General features: G+C 52.1%; 3 protein-coding genes across 3 annotated transcripts; 1 reads left to right on the top strand and 2 right to left on the bottom strand.

Annotated features, from left to right (window-relative positions):
* Positions 1-2,096: 2,096 nt before the first annotated feature.
* On the bottom strand, positions 2,097-6,599 carry SMAC4_12107 (uncharacterized protein). Its single transcript, XM_066091059.1, has 4 exons — positions 5,971-6,599; positions 5,795-5,902; positions 2,229-5,718; positions 2,097-2,208 (listed from the first exon to the last, which is right to left on the bottom strand). Exons 2-3 carry the CDS (start codon positions 5,836-5,838, stop codon positions 2,400-2,402), a joined length of 3,363 nt encoding a protein of 1,120 aa, XP_065945820.1. The 5' UTR covers positions 5,839-5,902; positions 5,971-6,599; the 3' UTR covers positions 2,097-2,208; positions 2,229-2,399.
* A 5,875-nt stretch (positions 6,600-12,474) lies between these two features.
* On the top strand, positions 12,475-13,641 carry SMAC4_01235 (uncharacterized protein). Its single transcript, XM_003352353.2, has 2 exons — positions 12,475-12,898; positions 13,002-13,641. Exons 1-2 carry the CDS (start codon positions 12,559-12,561, stop codon positions 13,169-13,171), a joined length of 510 nt encoding a protein of 169 aa, XP_003352401.1. The 5' UTR covers positions 12,475-12,558; the 3' UTR covers positions 13,172-13,641.
* Positions 13,642-14,839: 1,198 nt separating this feature from the next.
* SMAC4_01236 (uncharacterized protein) lies at positions 14,840-15,100 on the bottom strand (the record flags this gene model as incomplete). The annotated part of the gene is made up of 1 exon (XM_003352354.1): positions 14,840-15,100. One exon carries the CDS (start codon positions 15,098-15,100, stop codon positions 14,840-14,842), a length of 261 nt encoding a protein of 86 aa, XP_003352402.1.
* Positions 15,101-19,217: the final 4,117 nt, after the last annotated feature.

Genomic DNA, 19,217 nt, shown 5'->3' with positions numbered 1-19,217 from the left:
TCTCGTTGGAAGAAGCGGACTTGGGCTTGGGGGAGAGTCCGTGTGGGTGTTTGGGATTGTCTGTGGCGGGTAAAGATCATTGGGATACCAAAGGTATGGGGAAAACGGAGTTGCGGTTGATTGCGTTGGCGGGTTGATTTGGACGACGTTGAGGTTGCCCCGCGAGGTGGACGGTTGGAGGTGTTGCTCCTGGAAGCGGCTGTATTGGGTCGGAATGAGGAGGTAGACTAGGCCCCAGACTTGGGTGTTGTGGTCTTGATCTTTGTTTGGGTTTTGATTTGGGAGTTGGGAGTCGGAGACGGCGGTAGAGGAGGAGGCGATGGAGGCAAGTGAGGCGGAGTCCTTTAGGTCGGGAGAGGGAATCGTGGATCGTTGTCGAAGTGTGGAAGGTCTTCTCGTGGAAGGTCCGACGGTAGGGTTGTTGTTGGTGTTGTTGTTGGTCGGGTAGATGTCATTGTCGTTGGCGGTCGAGTCCTTGGGCAGAGACAGCAGAGGCGGCGATACGAGCGTTGCGGACGACGTGCTTGTGGCATCTTCGGTCGACTGTGCCGTCGATCGGGTAGCGGAATCATCAGGACGTGTCCTGACCTTACCAACAGCCAAGTTCGCCGGACGACGAATCACCAATCGATGTCCATCGAGACGGGCAATCCCCTGCAATTGTGCATGCGGGCAGTACTTGGTTATCAGCTCGCTATGGGGGATACCGATGCTCAGGATGGCAACATCCCCTGCCCACTACATCAGGACAGTGTTTCCAGTCATGGTCGTCATACTTGGCGGGAAGCCAAGGGCACAAAATGACACGAGGGAGTGAGTGGGATGTGGTTTACATGATCGTAGACAGACAGAAGCAGTGGAGGCTTGGTTTGGAATGGGCGAAAAGAAGTCTCGAGACCTTGATGGATGGAGGTTCAGGGGATCTTTATAAGCTGGAAGTAGTTGTCTGATGGACGAGATCAAGGAGAGAGGGGAAATCTTGAAGCTTGAAGCTGCACGTTCCATGCCGGCCGGGGGAGGATTGGGGAAACGAACTTGAAAAACTGGAACGAGCTGCGAGATGGTCAATTTGAAAGCACATGCCGCAGTTCACAGAACACTGCAAGGTCAAAATAAGAGCAAAGCTTGAAACTTGCATGTTCCATGCGGGAGAAGGTAGCTGACGAGGCCCAGAGGACCGGATCTGCTGGTGGTCATCAGTACAGCTACAGACAGCTACAGCTACAGCTACAGCTAACGGATATCAGATTTGAAATCTTGCGTTGCGTAAACTTGGGTCTGTAGACATAAAACTTGACTTGAACTGACAAAGATAATAGCAGGGCAAAATGGCGCCCATCATCAAAAAAACTAAAAAAAAAAACTGGGGGCATAGTGCTTAGTAGGGGGCATAATGACGGGAAGTCGCGATTAATGTCCATACGGTAGGTATGCGGCATACCTAAGTAGTCAAAGCGTTAGCTACATGCATCCGGAGCTGCGGCGGAAGACAAGATGGCCTTTCCCGAAAAAGCCTTGGTTAAGGCTTCATCTTGCATTCACAAAGCTGGTAGCAGACAGGCAGGCAGGACCCTCCACCTTGCTTCCAAGCATTCATCAGGATCATGGTTCACGGGCTGTGCACTACAAAAATGATAAGAAAAAGGGTTGCCAAGCATGATAGATAACCAAGTACTATGCAATTATGAAAAAGTTCCAAAAAAGGATGTAATATGTATACAGTTGACGCTACAGTACCTATAGTATTGTGCGTGTGCGTGTGTGCCGACATTCCAATAAACTAAACCATTTCCTTTCTAAAAGGTTCCCACTACTCGTCAGATTTAGAAGCATCCCTCCCCCCAGCGGAGCTGGGGGTCAGGGATGTTACAATGCGACTGGCAAGAGTTGCGAGTACTCCAAAATACACCCCAAATATGCCGAAACTTTGCTTCCTCACCATATTCAAAGTGCATTTCAGGTCACAGGAAAGCTGCGAAACATTGCAATACCAGCAATCTTTCAGAAACCTTCTGTCAGCACGTTTTCCAATACGGGAAGCAAATCAAAGTCGGTCGCATTGTAACACCCCTGACCCCCAGCTCCGCTGGGGGGAGGGATGCTTCTAAACCTGACGAGTACCTGGTCCCTTCCCTTCTAACAAATATCCAAAATAACCAAATTGACCGAAACGATGATGACGCGAACAAATATGCAAAATGTACACTCCTCTTCCCCCCCTCTCGAACCTTCTTCCCTCTCGAACCTTCTTCCCTCTCGAACCTTCTTCCACGTCCTTCTCCAAAGCAAGTGCCAAATAAGTTTATACATGAAGCGAAAACCAAGTTCAAATGCACCATCGCACCACCCTTCCTTCTATCCCACAATCTACAGTGCATTACACCAATTTCCCCCACTCACTAAATCATCCCAGTCCCAAACCCATCCACCAACGTGGGGTTCGGCACAGGCGGCCGTTCCGGCGCCCTCTGCTTCGGCTGCTTAACGCTCAACCCCCTCGCCACACCAATCCCCAAAACCCTGGCCACTTCCTCGGGGTCTTCATCCGCACCGCCAAGCAGGGGCGTCTGTGCCCTACTCGGTGCCCTGGGCGGATGTTGGCCAAAGATGGGCGTCATGGGCGGTGGTCTATGCGCGCCCAACGCCGTTGAGGGTCTTGTTCCTATGCCTCCTGCGCCTGTGCCGTCTTCGTAGAGTCCATCGAAGGTGCCGTCGATCGCGGGCGGAGTGGTGGTGCTGCGGGAGTCAACGTCGGGGCTAAAGTTGAAGTTGAGCGGCGCAGGGATGTGCGGCCTGTTGAGGGTTGGGGAGCGGGGAGGAGCGGGCTTCAGGGGGGAGATGATGGCGGGACCAGGGCCGACCATTGAGTCTGGGGTTGAAGGGCCGGTGGTGGTGGTGACGGAGGGAGCGGATGTCGGGCCGCCGAAGGTGGAGCTAGGGCTGAGGTTCTGGCTCGGGACGGAAGGGGTCAGTTGAGGGCCGAAGTCAAAGTTAAAGCCGGCATTGGCGAGCGGACTGGCGGCTGGTCGGTATGGCTCGGGGTCGGGAGTCAGAGCCGGGGTTGGCGGGTTGTGTCGCGCAGGAGGATGCCAGAGTTGTGGTGTGTTGGAACGCTGGGGCGAGTTGAAGGTGCTGCTGTCGGCGGTGCCCGGGTACGGAGAGCTCATGTTGCCGCCGGTTGTGGATGCCGTGTCTGATCGTCCTGGGCGGGAAACGGGTGTCGATCGGCCGCTGAACAAGCTGTACTCTTCGAGAGCAGGGCGGCGAGTTCTGAATGCTGCAGCTGGTGGTCCTCCTCGCCTCGGGGTTGGCATTCCATAGCCGCTACCGCCCGCACTGCTGAATGACCCTGGATGGTCACTGATGATGGGCGTTTCGGGATCGTCCTTGGCAATCGGAGTTGGCGGGTCTTCTGCTGTCGGCGATTCGAAAAACATGTCGGCGATCATCGGGTTCGTGTTGCTGGTCTTTGTGGGAGTACGCAGCGGCGCTGGCTGGATCGATGACAGAATCGGCTCGTCGTCGTCTTCATCTTCCGACAAATGTAACTGGCTATAAATGCTGCTGGCAGAACTCAGGCTCTTGTCGTCAAAGCTGCGTTGCTGATCGTCAAGGCTTCGACCTTTCTGGGCACCGATGAGGCTCCGTTCCAGTTCTTCAATCTTCATCGAGAGACTGTGTCTTCGAGGAGAAATAATGGTCAGTGTGTCACGTCTCGCTCCGAGGGTTTTGATAATCGGCCTGGAGAAAATTGAGTCATCGTCGTCGAGCAGGTGTTCAGTGATGGATTCCGGAGGCGATGGCGAGTTGCCCCTGGTTTCGGCCTCGGACACAGTCGTCGGCGACAAGACGGTATCCGGCATGGGAACAGTTTTCGGGCTTGCTTCTTCCTCTTGGCTACGTTTGACCGGGCTAGGAGTCTTCACAGCAGGACTTTGAGGACGGCTATCTGAACCAGGAATCTGGAGGCGTGGGAGATCCCCCAAAGTCGCATGTCCTTGCGGCAGAGGACCACGGGTGTCCATGCCTGGTTGTTGAGGAAGAGGCTTGTTCGGCGCAGTAAGGGGTGTAGGTCCACCGGGCTGCTGAGGAAGCGGCTTGTTTGGCGGAGGGAGCGGCTTGTTGTTAGGCGCAGAAAGTGGCGTAGGGCCAGCATGTGGAGGGCCCTGGGCCAGAGATCCCTGACGCGGAGGTCCTTGACGGGGAGATCCATGAGGGGGGGGGCCGCGAAGAAGTCCAGGACGCAGAGGTCCAGGAGGCCCATGATGGGGACCATGTGGGGGACCGTGAGGGCCAGGGTGAGGACCAGACTGGTGAGGCCCATGGGGAGGAGGCCCGCGTGGCGGTCCATGAGGAGGGGGGGTTCCACGATAAGGAGCGCCATGGGGAGATCCATGCTGAGGCGCTCCCTGATGAGGAGATCCTTGGCGGGGAGTGCCCTGGGGAGGAATGCCGTTGCGAGGGGGTCCTTGGCGTGGCGGTCCTCGGTTGGGTGTCCCCGGGTGAGGAGGGCCCTGATGCGGCATCGGTCCTCGGTAAGGCGGTCCTTGGCGCGGAGGCCCCGGGTGAGGCCCTTGGTGAGGTCCCGGATGGGGTCCGGGTCCACGGGGTCCTGGAGGTCCTGTGCGAGGTCCAGGGGGGTGTGGAAGACCATGTGTTGGTGGTCCATGACGAGGGGGACCATGGCCATGGGGTGGGAAAGGACGGGGCGGGCCGTTAGGACCATTCGGGCCATTGGGGCCGTTCATAGGCATGCCACCTCGGCTACCGGGTCTCTGATCAATGTTACCACGAAAGATTGGCGCGGGACCACCCGGTCCATCACGCATCCCACCTCGACTTCCAGGTCTTTCGTCAATGTTGCCTCGAAACACCGGTCCAGGGCCACCAGGTCCGCCATGCATTCCTCCTCGGCTACCTGGTCTTTCGTCGATGTTCCCTCTGCACACTGGGCCCGGCGGTCCATCCTGCATGCCGCCCCGGCTACTAGGTCTCTCGTCGATGTTCTTCAAAACCGGGCCTGGCCCATTGAGAGGGTCTAGCGGAGACATATAGTGAGGTCTTGCCAAAGGCTCAGTGGGCGACATCTCGTCCGAGATCTTTTCCTCCGCAACATTCCGCTCCAGAACCTCCTGGTCTTTTGAGATCGCTCCTAGCGCGTCCTCCGCATCCTCATCTGACTGAACCAGTCTCACGGTTGCCTCCACCTTCTCCTTTACCGGCGAGTGAATAACGTTGGCGTCCATGGGCGCTGGAAGATCTGTGGCAACCTGACTCAAAGGGGACCTGGGCGCAATAGGTGCGGTCGAGGCCTTCTTCATGGTGGGAATTTCGGGAAGATCAGAGTTGTCCCACGGTTTGCTCTTGGCGTTTGCTGTTTGGGGGCGCGGCGAGAGAGCCGGACCCGGGCCGTGTGCCAAGCTTGCCGAAGACCCATTCATGGAGCCGAACTTGGCCCGTAGGTTCATGTCCGATGCATAGTGTTTGATGTCGGAATGGCTGTCGATCCGCGGGTCGGCGAGGTTGGACATGCTCGAGGTGGCCTGGTTTTGGGCGCCGACGCCGTGCGCATAGGGAGCGGTTCCCGGCGGAGGAAGAATGGGGGATGCCGCTGCATCGGATCGGTTGCTTTCGTTGGTGACGGCCCTTCTCAGGGATGCCGATTTCTCGGAATCCGCATAGCTGTTGTCCCCCACTGCTGCTGCTCTTTCAAGCTTCCTGTTTGCACCATCAGTATCATTGTGGTCCATGGGGGTGCTCACTGGAATGGTGGCGTGGGATGGAAGATGCGTACCCCTTTTTCTTATCGCCGAACTTGATACCGAAGAGCGATACCATTTTGAAGGTAATAAACGAATGACTGGATCAACGAATGATTTGAAGGTTTACAAGAAACACATTACTGCACAAGATGAATTGATTAGAACCGACGACCGACCAGCCGGCAAAGAGGAAAAGCTTATCACCAACCCAGCTGTTGTGATGACAATGCAAGATCACCTATTCCTGGGCAGGTGAAGCACCAGGTGTGACGGAAAAGAAGGTTGTTGTTGATCAAGATAATTGTCTATAAAAGGCCCATGTCGACGGGGCTAAAAGAATTGTGTACGGTATAGTATTCAAGATGTTGAGGCCTGGCGACTTGGTCCCGGTTGTCGATGTTGCTGTCCTCTAGGGGCGCTGACTGAATATCCAAATGACTACTACGAGCGAGTGTCTTCAAGCTTCTCGGCGTCGTTACGCGATCCGGGCGCGGGAGTGTTGTAAAATGAACGTGATATGGTGTTGTGTTGTGTTGTTGTGTTGGGATGGTCGAATTGGAACAGCCAATTGGCGACGACAGAGTAAGGAAGATTAAAAGACAGAAGGAAAAAAAAAAAGAGTGATCAGATACCCAAATGGGTAGCTTGCTTGTCTTTGGGTGTTGCTGTGTGAAAAGAGAGTGACAGGAGAGAAAGAACGGGCGATAAACAACGCGCAGGCTGCTATCCGTCAAACCACCAACAACCTTGCGGGCGACAGGGATGGGAAAGGGAAGCGGGAGACGAAGCAAAAAGAGGCAAAGAAATGAAAAGGAAGAAAAGAAGGCCGCTGTCCGCTTGTTTCGAGGCGTCGTGAGGCATTTGGGAAATGGGGCTCGTCGAATGAACGTCGCGTGGGTGGAGCTTCAGGATGGAGCGAGCCGATGGGGCCAAACAGGGGGGTGGGGGGCTGCTCGCTTTTTCCCCTAGCGTCTTTCTTTGCCCAGGGGTATTTATTCTGTACAGCTTCCATTTTACCAAACCATGGCCGTCATCCGGGCCCCGTCCGAGAATAGAATTGGGACCAAATCCAATGTCATCCAATAGTCCGTCGCGCCGGTTAGGGTACATACAAGTACGGTAGCAATCCGTCCGCTGGCACATCATGTCCATCTTGAACCTCTCCCGAAGCACTCCCGCTTTCCCTCCCGTCCACTCTATTAGGTACTATCATTTCCATCCTCGACGGTTTTGTACAGGGGCACGAGCTTTTGATGTCGCGCAGACAGAACCCCGCGTACGCAACCAGCCGAACATGTCGCAAACTGCAAGTATGTATAACCTCATACCCACGGGTACAACTTGATTGAATGAGATTGGGATGATAAGGCAGCATCATCCTCGACAAAAAGTCCGGGGGGCCGCTTCAATGAGCCAAGACTTTCCAGGGGGTCACTGGGGGTGTGTTTTAACGGCTTTCCTCTTTTTTCTCTTGTGCCTGAACGATCGTCAGGGGTACGCCAACGGAAATGACGTCCGCCCGGGCCGTCGACCGTTCGTCTGACAGGTGTCCATTGTCTTGTCTTCCATGTTCTGTTTCAATTCCTTCCAGAAGCCGTCTGTCAGAGTGTCAACAGCACATCGGTTGGGATAGGGTTGATCTCCTTCAGCTGGAGCGGGAATCTCGACGTCGCATGTGTAGTGTAAATGACCCTGGAACTAGTCTCCATCAGTGACATATTTCACCAATTTCATTTGATTGGGTTTCGAGAATCGTCGAGTTCCGTCATGTCAGTTAAAGTTGTGGTGGTTCAAGCTTCCCAAGTACGCGGTACACCGATCAACATGCGACGATTTCGGTAACTTGCCATTTCGCTTTGACATTCTTGTTTGACACCACGCGCACGTGGAAAGATGCTTTCACATCAGGCACACCCTCACTCCCCTTGCAGGGAGTGGCCGATTTGGTAGGTCGGCGCTCGGTCAGCGGGCGGGGGAAGCATGGCATGGCATGGCATGGCGTGAACCAAAAACCCAAACAACTGTGGTTTTCCGGACCCAAGGTGCCACTGGCCCAAGTTCTGGTCGGCAGTGGATCTCCCCCTTCTACGGCAAAGGCCATGTTCCTTCTTCACTTTCCTTGCTGAAAACAACAATACCATCAAACAGTTGCAATTTTCATCGCTAAACAAATTCGTCATTTTCAGCTTGGAAGCAATCAAGCGCACGAGTTTTGGGCCATGGAAAGGCCATTTCTTGGCCGAGTGTCCTGGTGGTGTTTTAGCGCAAAATCGGTGGCTGAGTTTGACTCTGAGAAGCGCCACAGAGAAGCGCCAATTGGGACGACAAAGCGGAGGCAGGACGAATTAGTTAATACGTACCCCAGAGCTGGATGCCAATGGCAAATTGACAAGACACCAAAAGAGTTTGTCACGCTTTGAGCGGCTATCGGGGCAGTAAATGGTCTTGAGAATGAAAGAAAAGAGTCAAAGTAGTGACAGTAATGAAAAACGCCTTGGTGTTTGCGGCGGTACTGTGGCTTTGTTGGTCTGGCCAAACTGCAGTCCACGCTAATTTGTCCTGGAAGAGTGTTGGGGGTAGTCGGAAATCCGGAGTTTGATTGACACAGTCTGCCTATGTTGCTGCATCGCTGGTTTCGAGACTTAGCTAGAGTCATGAAGGATCTTGGTAATGTTGTTGAGTTGGGGGTAGTCGGAAAATCAGAGTTTGACGCAATCTGTATGTTGCTGCATAGGTCGCTGCCTTCGAGACTCAGCCAGAGTTGGTGGGATCAGCTCAGAGTGTCGGACGGTTGATCTTGGTGATATTGCTTAGTGTAGCTAATATGCTCAGGTTTGTTTCTTCAGGCCTCGTAGATTTGGCTTGACATCGCCACCGTTTACCTTGGGTTCCGACTGGTAGGGGAAGGCCATGTCTCAAACTCCATTCTTGCCAGCGGCGCAGTACATCATGATCCTTAATGAGGACCTCAGCACCGTTCCAGCAAAGGCTCTGCCTACTCCTACCAGCTGCTGTTTGCCTTACACCTGAGACCACTGTATTCGTCTCCCCACCTTCTTCTTCGACTTTGGGGTGTTTTAGCTGCAGGTCTGGCACTCCTTGGGGTTTTTCTCTTTTTCACCAAGGCAATCGATACCATCAATCTTCCTCACTAGTCTTCACTACTCTCTCCCATCTCCTTGTTCGCCATGCCTTCGTCTTTCAAGCAAAGACCATCCTTATCTGCACCCCCTGACCCCTTCCACTCGTCCTTATTTTTCACATTCCTCCTCCCTGCCACAGAGACAGTCAAACAGGACCCGGCTGGATAGACCCCCAACAACCTCACCGCATTGCAGCGACTCACCATGGGTAGGTTCTTCAAGACATTGCTTATCTTATTGGTTTTATCGATAAAGATATGGCCATCAAGGTTCTCACAACCGGCCGCCTGGGCCTTTAGCAGGGTCTGATACCTAGCATGACGAGCCTACTTGGTCCGTCCATGTCATTCTGGTTCGAGGCAGGGGGCCCGCGGACCTGCTTCCACAGATGGGCATTGCTGAGCTCGACCTTGCCCTTCCAACCAACTTACCGTTGTGGTCAACACTCAGCAAGACCTCAATAAGCTGCGAGTTTCACAGATGCGGGAAAAACAAAGAAGACTCAGAGTTCGGGGGGCCAACCACGTCATTTTATAACATGGCTTGATAATGGGATGGAATTTGACCTCGGACGGAAGAATGAACCAAAGACGCACAAAAATACTGCCACTCGACAAACCCTAACCATACTACAATCACCAACCCATTCTCTACCTCCACCCTCGCCCTACTTAGACGGTCTCGACGACGGGGGTTTCCTCGGCCGCTCCAACAGCCTCAGCCTCGCCATCTCCACCGGGCTCATCGTGTGCTTTTCGGGCAGTTCTGCCCACCCCAAACAGATGAGGAAGATGGCGATGCCCTGAATGGCGTGGGTGACGAGGGCGAGCGCGAGGGTGGTACGGTGGAGAGGGTCGGCACAACGCCAAAGGTTCGGCACAACGCCAAAGGTTCGGCACAACGCCAAAGGTTCGAGGTCTTGGTGCCAAAAAGCTTGGTGGTGGAGGTGATGTTGGCATCAAACGCGGCAATGACCGAGGAACAAAACGCCAGCTGGCTGTACAGCCCCATGATATTGCCAACAGGCGAATTGAACGCCCTCTTGCAAGGGAGTTGCGGTTCCGTCCGGTAGTTTTCCGCCCGTACCCCGTATCCGGAACCAATTGTGGCCCGATGAACCGACTGGTTATCGCGAAACACCCACCACTGCCCGTCGAATTCTGCCCGGTAGTCCGTGTTGAAGAGTTTCTGCCCGATTTCCGTGAACATCGGGAGGGCATCGTCGTTGGCCAGACGACGAAAAAAGAGGTGAGTGTGGGTGGAGGGAGGGAAGAGGAGGGGGGTCGGCTGGCTTGGCTCCGAAGGAAACAACGACAAAAAGGTGTCGTAGGTCAGTCTACCACCGTGAGCCGGAGCAAGCAACCCCAAACGAGGTAGTTCCCGGTGCGCCCGCTCGTCCAGGACAAATTAATGCGTACTCCAGAGCCCAATATTAAGGACAAATCGACAGGACACCGAAGAGTCTGTCAAGCTGTAAACGGCTTTTGGGACCTAGGAATGGCCTTGAGGACGAATGAGAAGAAGAAAAGTAATGAGACGAATGGAAACGGTCTTGGTACTTTCAGACGATGTCGTGGTCTTGGCAATCAGGCCGGGCTGCAGTCCACGTTAATTTATCCTGGACGAGACCCGGTATGTGCCTTGCGGACGCTGTTCACATGGATGGCGTGGCCGTCAAGGTCCCATTCGTCGGTAATGTTGATCATAAACAGGGGCAAGGCATCTTGCCCAAGGGACCCTCCAGAGAAGTCGTAAGCCTGGCCCATCGTCTGGTTGCATTGTCCGCCAGATGCGAGCCCCTAAGTCAACGTTAGCTGTTTATGGTCACAAGGTACGAAATAGCTTTTTTGGATGTGCTTGAACTTACGAGAGCGGAAACGATGCATTGGTCACAGATGTGACCGATGAAGACGGGATGATTGCTTCATTCCCAACCATCTCCTTGCGGGCCGTTGTATTGGGGTGAGAGTACCGGAAGACAGAGCCATATATGTTCGGAGAGGTAATATCTGGCGTGATATGGATATTGGTAGTACCCTGGAAGGGTACCCCAACATCACCCGGATTAAGCGCATGACCCCAAAGGAGCGGGTAGGCCACATTGGCGCCGCTGAAGATCATCACTGGAATAGGCATTCAAAACATTAGCATTGTACCACCAATCCGAGCTCAAAAAGACACAACACAATATGTCAACAACGCAAACACTTACAAGCAGGCGAAAAGAGGCCCGTCAGCTTGAAAAGGGCGACCAAAGCCCCGAGGACGGTTGTCGTGCTTGCAGCGATGTATGGCAGGTCCGCCAACTACCTAGGAACAGTGGGTTTGTTCACGGCCACCAAAAAGATCCCTAGGTTGATGGCACAGCCTACAAAAAAGAGGCAATTGGTTAGCTTAAGTGCCTACCTCACTAGTGATTTCATGTAGCTGATGTTAATTGCGGACTCACAGAGCAGGACAGAGAGCAAGGGCAGCACCAATCCGGCCCAAGGCTAGCGGCGGACGGACTGCGGGACCCAAGAGGGCCAGGACAGCCGGGGGAGCGAGAACAACGGCCAGGCTAAAGACCAGTTGGTTGGCCAGAATTTTGGCATCGTGACAGGATGGAAGTTCGGATGAGAGTTGGGACGAAAGCGAGACGGAAGTTCGAGATGGGTGAGACGGGAACGCGGTTGGACGATGGCAAAAACCAGACGACAGAACAAAAAAAGTCGGGACGGAAGCAGACAAAACAAAACGTCCAAGGGCGTGCTTTTGACCGGGCTCTCGTAGCTGAAGAAGAAGACAAAAAAAAAAACATGGGGGAGGGCAGAAATGGGCTGAATTTAACAATTTCGAAAAGTCCTCCTCTCCTCCCTCTTCGACCCTCCCCTCTTCCAATCTTCCAGTACGTTTTTCATCTTTAGGACTTCCTTCCCCTTCCAACCGGTCTATTCTTTCTTGGAGGGACAGGTGGCTCCATCGGTTTGAAGGCGTTGCCCGTTCACTTGAACTGGAAAGGGGGCACACTGAGGTGGAAGGGAGGACTGGGTTCTTTCTTTGGTACCTCTGGCGATGAGGTTTTTTGTAGTGTAAAGAGGGAAAGTCCGCATACTCGTCAGGTCTACAAGGCAGCTGCGATACTGATCGGTTTGGGGAAATGCCGGGCCCGAGGACGGAGTCGGACAAGATGGGGGAGAACCTTGATGGCCATATCCCTTATCGCGATAAGGTTGATAAGATAAGGGGATGCTTTGAGGTTGCGCTGCAGCGGGAACTTGGGAAACAGCGAGTGCACCACTCGCCCAGCGGGTGCCTTCTACAATCGTCGCATTTACATCAAGACAACAACCAATAAAACAAGTGTCTCCGGTCCTCTGTCCTATGTTGCTTTGGTCCGGACTTGATATGGTAAATTTGGAGAGTAGGAAGAATTGCATACAGTCATGCAGTCTGTGAGTCGAAATGCAGATGGCGCTGCCTTATGCATGGTGAGAATAGAAGAAAACACCCAACATTTTCCAGATGGACAAATATATGACCAGTCTTCCTCCTTCCCTTCTTCTTTCCTTTCTCCACCACACTTCCATCATTCACGTCCCTGGAATTTCCAACTTCCATCAACCCTCTTCCCAACCGACACCGGTAAATCGCTATTTTCCCAATTCGTCACCATGAAAAAACTCATTCTCACCATTGCCACCGCCGTCGGCCTCATTACCGCCCAGGAGAGGTCATTGCCCCCGGAGTGGGAATGGCCTCCGGACTTGTCCCGGTACCACCTCTCCCACTGCGCCGAAGGAGCCATAGTGAATAGCGTGTTCTGGCTCAGCGGACTCGCAGACGAAAACCAGACGCTAGAGTATAACCGCTGCCTTTCTACCCCCGCAGAAGTTACCATCGCCGACTTCAAATGCTTCTGTGCCGGAGGCGATGGCGAAGGGTCAGCAATTATGAGCGAGGCCCTTCAAGTCGACTGGCTTAGGAGGCAATGTGGATGGGAGCATATTTTTGGTGGGTTTCCGTATGATCGCGGCATCTTCGTATCTTTGCAACCATTCTTCTCTACCATACGAAAACAAATTCATCAACACTAGCGTGACTCCCACCAAAACAGATGAGGTGTTCCCCGATGTAAGAAATTTCTGTCGCACGGTACTGAGCGAGGACACCACTGCCACTGCCACTGCCCCTACTCGTCGCCGCCGTCGGGCCCTGAAACAACCACCCCCTCAACCGAATATCGCCCTCGTTACTACAGAGGAACTGCCCGACACGTCCATCTAGGACCCATCACTACTACTACCCGTCGGAGCACTAGAACAGTCCTGTGGGCGGGTCAAATAAGCCTAGATTCAGGCCCTGGACTCCGACTGTCCTGATACCACCATTCCTCCTGTCTGCACAAATGGAAGATGGTTGGCAATGCAACAAGCTGCGACATATACGGCAACCACGAGGAGCTAGGTATAGAGGAGAGGACATGGATGATTTCGAGGCTAAGTAGGAAGCTGAGGACGAGGAGGAGCGCGAAGCTGAGGCAGAGGATGAAGAGTAGATGGAGGGGATTTGTCGTTAACCGACCATGTTATTGTCAGTACATTACCCATCCAAGCATCTTCAACATGCCTTCGAACGGAATCAACATACATCCTGTTAAGAGAACAACCCCTGATGTATTCTATCCAATGCATTGCTCACATTTTACGATCCCTATCGTGGTTTTTTCACGGTCTTCTGTAGCTAAAGCGAGCCTATTTATCATTGTTCGGTTCTTTTTACCACCGTTTCGTATACTTGGATTTTACCGATCGGATGGAAATTTGTTGGAAGAAAACGGAGGCTTGGTTAGGTGAGAGTTTGCTTGGACGAGAGTTTGATCAGACGAATTGAAGTGTGAAGGCTGAAAAGAGACAAAGAAAAAACATATGAGACCCGATTGGATTGAGATCAGAGGACAGGGGCCATCACCCACAGGGGAAGAGTAAGGAAGTAAGAGCCCAGGGTACGATCTCGTTCTGCGGAGTTCTTTCTATCCCAAAGGTCGAAACCAACCAGCACTCCACTTTGAGACGTGAGTGTCTTGAGGAAAGAAGAGAATGATGGGAACTCCATTCATTGAGCAAGCTTTCCCGCAGTTGGGGAAGGGACATTCATCACGATGGCTGTTCAGTTCTGACACCCCACACGAGGTCTTCAAACCGGGTCAGGCCCTTCATAACGCTGAAGATGCGTCATCAACCTCGTGGTATACTTCATGATGATGGAAAAAAAATGAAAAAAGGGACCACATGGGCAAAACTTTGACCTGGCCGTTCAAATCGGAGGAAAGCAATGTAGCGCAAGCAAAAGCCGTTACGGAAGGGATCCAATCGGGACCTACCTTACGAGATTAGCTGTGACGTATGTGATCTCTTGTCGCTCGACTTGAGGGGTGCGAGGAAAGAACAAACGATGGAAACATTTTCGACGGCAGGACCCAGTCGTACACTTGGGAAGGAAAGTGCTTTAGTGTTTGCCGTGTGGGGATTTCATCTGATCCGAATCCAAAACCAGTCGCACCGAGTTATCTCAGTCTCTTTTCGACTCTCCAACTTTAATCTGATCAAGCAAACCGACTCCCAAGCAATCTTTCCATCCGACCAAACTTTCAAGACAAACTTTCGTCCGACCCAAAAAAAAAAAACCCCTAAATTTCTTCAACCATGGTGTCCTTGATGACCCGCCTCAGAGGCATTCGCATGACTCCCGTCGAAAAGATGTACGTGGAATCCCTGCCCCGCCTCGAGCGGTGGTTCCTCGTGCTCGCGCCCTAGGCACTCCTTGCGGCCTATCTCTGTAAGGCGTCTACAAACATAGTTTTGATCCGAACTCGAGGCTTTCATCTGATTCTGGAATTTGTCCTAACATTCGTGGTGGTTGTCTTTAGCGACTGTGGGCTTGACGGCCATAGCATTATACCTCCCCGGCAAGCTCGTCTCTGAGACCAAGGGCGTCCGGGTGTTGTTCGACTTTCTCCGGTTTGGCTTCCCAGTCTTCTGTCTCTGGGCCCACTTCGGTGGCAAGCGCCTGCTGCGCCTTCGCCAGCGTCTTGACGAGTTGGAGGATGTAAGCCTTGTCCATATGCATCCTGATTTTGACAAAGAGGAGCAACTGCTGACATTGGTGCTCAAGATCCTGGCTCGAATTCGTGATGAATAAGGGGGGGGCTTCCATAGGGCTGGTTGGGGGTGGGGAGGGGGCGAGCCTTCGGGAGGAGGTGTCAAGGAACTGGGCGAGACTTTCATCTGTATCTCATATAAAAACCTCCCAATTTGGTCTCGTTATCATTGGCTGCACTCAACCGTGATTTCTTGATCTGGGAAGTATCTGAAACTTCGGCTGACCGTCTCCCCCAGCACCAAGTTGTTGATGCTATGTTATTCGCTGATTGTAATAAAGTCCAACGACTACTTGCTTGGGAGCTTGGGTAGGAAGACGGTTGCAGAATCGTGATATGTCTTGTGGTATCGTGGAAACAGATCGGTCAGACTCGCGCAAGGATTTCACGATCAGGGAGGGGTCCGACATTCTGACCGTAGGTGTAGTCTAGACTCATGGTCCCATGAATAGGTGACTCTATAAACAAGAAGTGTTCAAGGGAAGGGGTGGTCCCAATCGCGACGAGTGTCCCGAGGGTGTTGTGTTGAGCGGTTGCATCGTGGGCGTGGAGGGAGGTTCATTCTTAGGGCCCATTCCTTCGTCGAATCAAGCACATACGATCATAGATGGTAGAAAACTCGGGATCCCGTCCGCTCTCCCATAGATAAGCTACCAATCGCCAGCCTAGTAGTTGGGTCGGTGATGACCAGCGAATCCCTGGTGTTGTATGTTTTTTTTTCTTCTTGCTTCTTTTTGCCATTTTCCTGTACCTCCTCCCTCTTATCACACCCTTTCGGGTTTTCTTTTTGTCCCCGTAGGTCTTCTTCAAGGCGCATATTCTATTTCGTTTTCTCCTCAAGATATCTGCTTCCTGAAACCCTCGAGTACTTCAAACTCTGCTGCCCTTCTATTCAGCTCTTGACGGCTTTCACCAGATGAAGATGAGATACATGGCGTGGTGAATGATTAGGCAGAAAAGACGGACCGGGCAGTAAGGATCAGAATGATATCCTGCACGATACTTGCACAAGGACAGTTTGAATGTGGAGTGACCGCGCGGTTGGTTGCACATACTTGGTGACTAGACGGATCATTCAACTCCGGCCGGTATCAGTCCAAGTGACGGTGTTTTGGTGCTTGTTAATGAATAAATTAGACACTTGAGCAGGCAGATTAGTCCTTGAGGAGAACGAGCAACGAGTCAGATGAATCTAGGTATTTAGGGAGTGGCAGTGGTGTTGGTCATACTAAGACTGGCTGGCGAGTGTCATGTGTCGGCTGGTCATTTCTGTACGAGAAGCACGTTGTTCCGATACGAATGGAAGTTGTCAAAAATGTACGAGATCTCAAGTGCCGGTTAAGCATCTTTGGTAGCTCAGGTAGACTTTGCAAGCTCCGGTGACTGTTGACGGAGTTTCAGCAGCTTGAGGAAGTGATAGGAGTTTGATTACTGGTCGTTAAGCCTTGGTAAAGGTACTGGACCAGGCCATATGATGTGTGGCTATAGAGGCATTTGCCCAACATGTACTCTCAATTAGGTATATATCGATCTAAAATGACTGAATAACTACCACCTCTTGAAATCTGAAGACGTGAAACGGGCTTTAACTAACCGGAAAAGATAGTACAGGTACATGTGAAAAGTTAAGGCTACCAAGTAGATGCTGACAACAAGAGAAAGAGCCAAGTATATACATCGAGATGACCTTATACCAAATGGATAGGGGTTGACTCCATCAACTATCTGTAAAGTTCCTCGGGAATCTTCTTTACCAGTTTATCTGCTCCTTTCGGGTTCAGGTACAAAAGGTTGCTCAAGCAGTCATCCGCCTCGTATTCTTTAAAATCGCCCAAATGCTTGTAAACAGGCGATTCGTTTTGGGTTCCAACACGCTCCAAGACAAGGCCATAAAGCTTATTGTTTGAATCGTACAGAGGTAGTAACGCTCGCTCTACTTCTTGCTTATTCTGTGCCCGAATTGGCTGGTCCAGCGTGATGATAAGACTGATTGCGAATCCGTGCTCACAGCTTGGACAGATTTCTCCTGTAGCTGGAGACGTGTGTGCAGGGAGGGCACATTTGACGGTTTTAAAGAGGACAGGGTCGGTTTGTCCTCCTATGAGTATCTCTGCTGGGTTTATCAAGGGTGTCGGTTTACCACGCAAGACAATGCGTGCTGGTCCTAATGGATCAGTAACGTTATTGTCCGAACCCTGCAAGAAGTCAAGCTTAATAAGCTCTCGATGTGAATCAAATTTCTTTCTATCATTACAACTTGTAAATGCCACATCGCAGAAACTTGCAGCCCACGACCAAGACGAGAAGTGTTGATTTAGCACGCCAGTCAACTGATGGGCTTTAGGACTGACCCATTCCTCTTGATAATTTGTGGCCCTACTCCAATTCAGATACAGGGCGAAGGAGTCGCCGGTGTCCCATAGGCCTCCAGCATATGAGCTGGTAGCCGGGTGTGGAACTTTGTCTCGCAGTCTGTTCATGATACCGCGTATTGCGACTAGCCTGTCACGCGGTTCAGTAAGGGACATGCGGGAGAACCTAGAGACAACGGCCATGCACATACCGGAGAATTCGTACTGAAGGTCGGATTCTGACTTGGTGCTTTTCAGCTCGCCGTCTTCGGGCGTCAGAAACTCCTTATAGTGGCGTATTTCATCCTTAATGTAATTAATGCTTTTGCTGAGCAACGGAAATGCTTCCCAAGCCACGGAGCTCATACATTCCCAAAGAACTTGCCTTCCGAGATGTATTGTCCTCCTGGATAAAACCCGTTCCTGCAGCGTCCAACCTCTCTCATAAAGAGGTGTATGGTTGCGTGCAAACATGTATGGGCGGGATACCGAGAATGGAAATGTGATGGAGTATGCGTCGTACTCGTGTGAGAATACATAATGGGCGATCTTGTGCCCTCCTGTGGTATCGGCAATACGACCGTTCACTACGAAAAGCACGATGCCCAAAGGGTTCCGCGAACACTTGAGACCGACGGATTGCCCCCCCAGGATTCCTGCAATATTCAAGAGCCTGTTCTCGTAAATCATGTCCATGACTGACCCCGTTCAGCCCAATCCATCGGATCATCCTGAATGATACATAAGGAGTCTATCCAGACATATCGCACGCCGAGTTGACATGCCAATGACGCAGTATCTTTGTATATTTCTGGCCATTCGGTGGCGGGAACTGCCTCGTAATAGCTATCTTTGTTGGTTCGAGTCATCTTGGACTTGACAGTCTCCGGTGTCCAGCAATAGCTCAGCGTGATATATACTGGCCTGTCGGCTCCTGCTAAGTGGCGGTCGACCAGCTTAGCCGGTTGACTTGAGTTGGTTCCAAAGTCGATGAAGCGAACAATTGGGCCCCCTTGACCTTTGTACTCATAAGAGGCGTTGCATTTGGGGTGGCTTTCTTTGTAAACCTGTATCCATTCCTTGATCTGTTCAACTCTAAGTTCGCCGAGGTTCGTATGAGAGATATGCTGTACCAGTTTGCCATAATTAGGATGATTATACTGGTGAGGCTCGTCTCGATCTGTGGCGGTAACAGGCCGGTATTTCAGACGGCATGCATGATCGAAATGCTCATCCCCTGGTTTTCTAAACATGACTTCAAGATCGTGATATTTCGGCCGTATGTGAATCAAATACTCGTCATATAAAGAACAGCAACTTTCATAGCCTTGGTCTTGGATGTTGTATGGATCTGGAGCTCCAGAAAAGAAGACCCTCCCACAAATAGCCTCAAGCACCAAGCTGCAAAAGTGACAACCGGCTTCGGACGCTTTACGAGAAGCATCCACATTGAAAGGACCTCTTGTGATTTCTTCAGTGTAGTATTTCGTGCTCCCCTTCAAGACACTTTCACCTTCTTTTTTCCATATTTGTTTCCAATTGCCATCTGGAAAGATGTTGTCAGCACAGCTTTGGCAGAGCTGATTCGGCTGCAGCCCCGAGCGAGGTTGTTGTAAACTCATAGCTGTTTCCCCGAGTAGGGTATCTGGAACGAAATCGGGGGTTGCTGGGGTCAGATGCCCACGTCGTCGTTTGCAACCGAAGAGTAGGCGCAATGATCTTTAAACTCGGCGTCGTTGCGGTTCTTGACAAAAAGCACGAAGTGGTAAGGAGAGTGACGTCGAATGTATAAACCCGGAATCCAAGACGGTGAGTGTCAGCG

This window comes from Sordaria macrospora, chromosome 1 (assembly GCF_033870435.1).
Source record: "Sordaria macrospora chromosome 1, complete sequence".
In the NCBI taxonomy this organism is placed as follows: domain Eukaryota; kingdom Fungi; phylum Ascomycota; class Sordariomycetes; order Sordariales; family Sordariaceae; genus Sordaria; species Sordaria macrospora.
The sequence above is the reverse complement of the archived record's forward strand: the minus strand, read 5'-3'. Positions and strand labels throughout refer to the sequence as shown.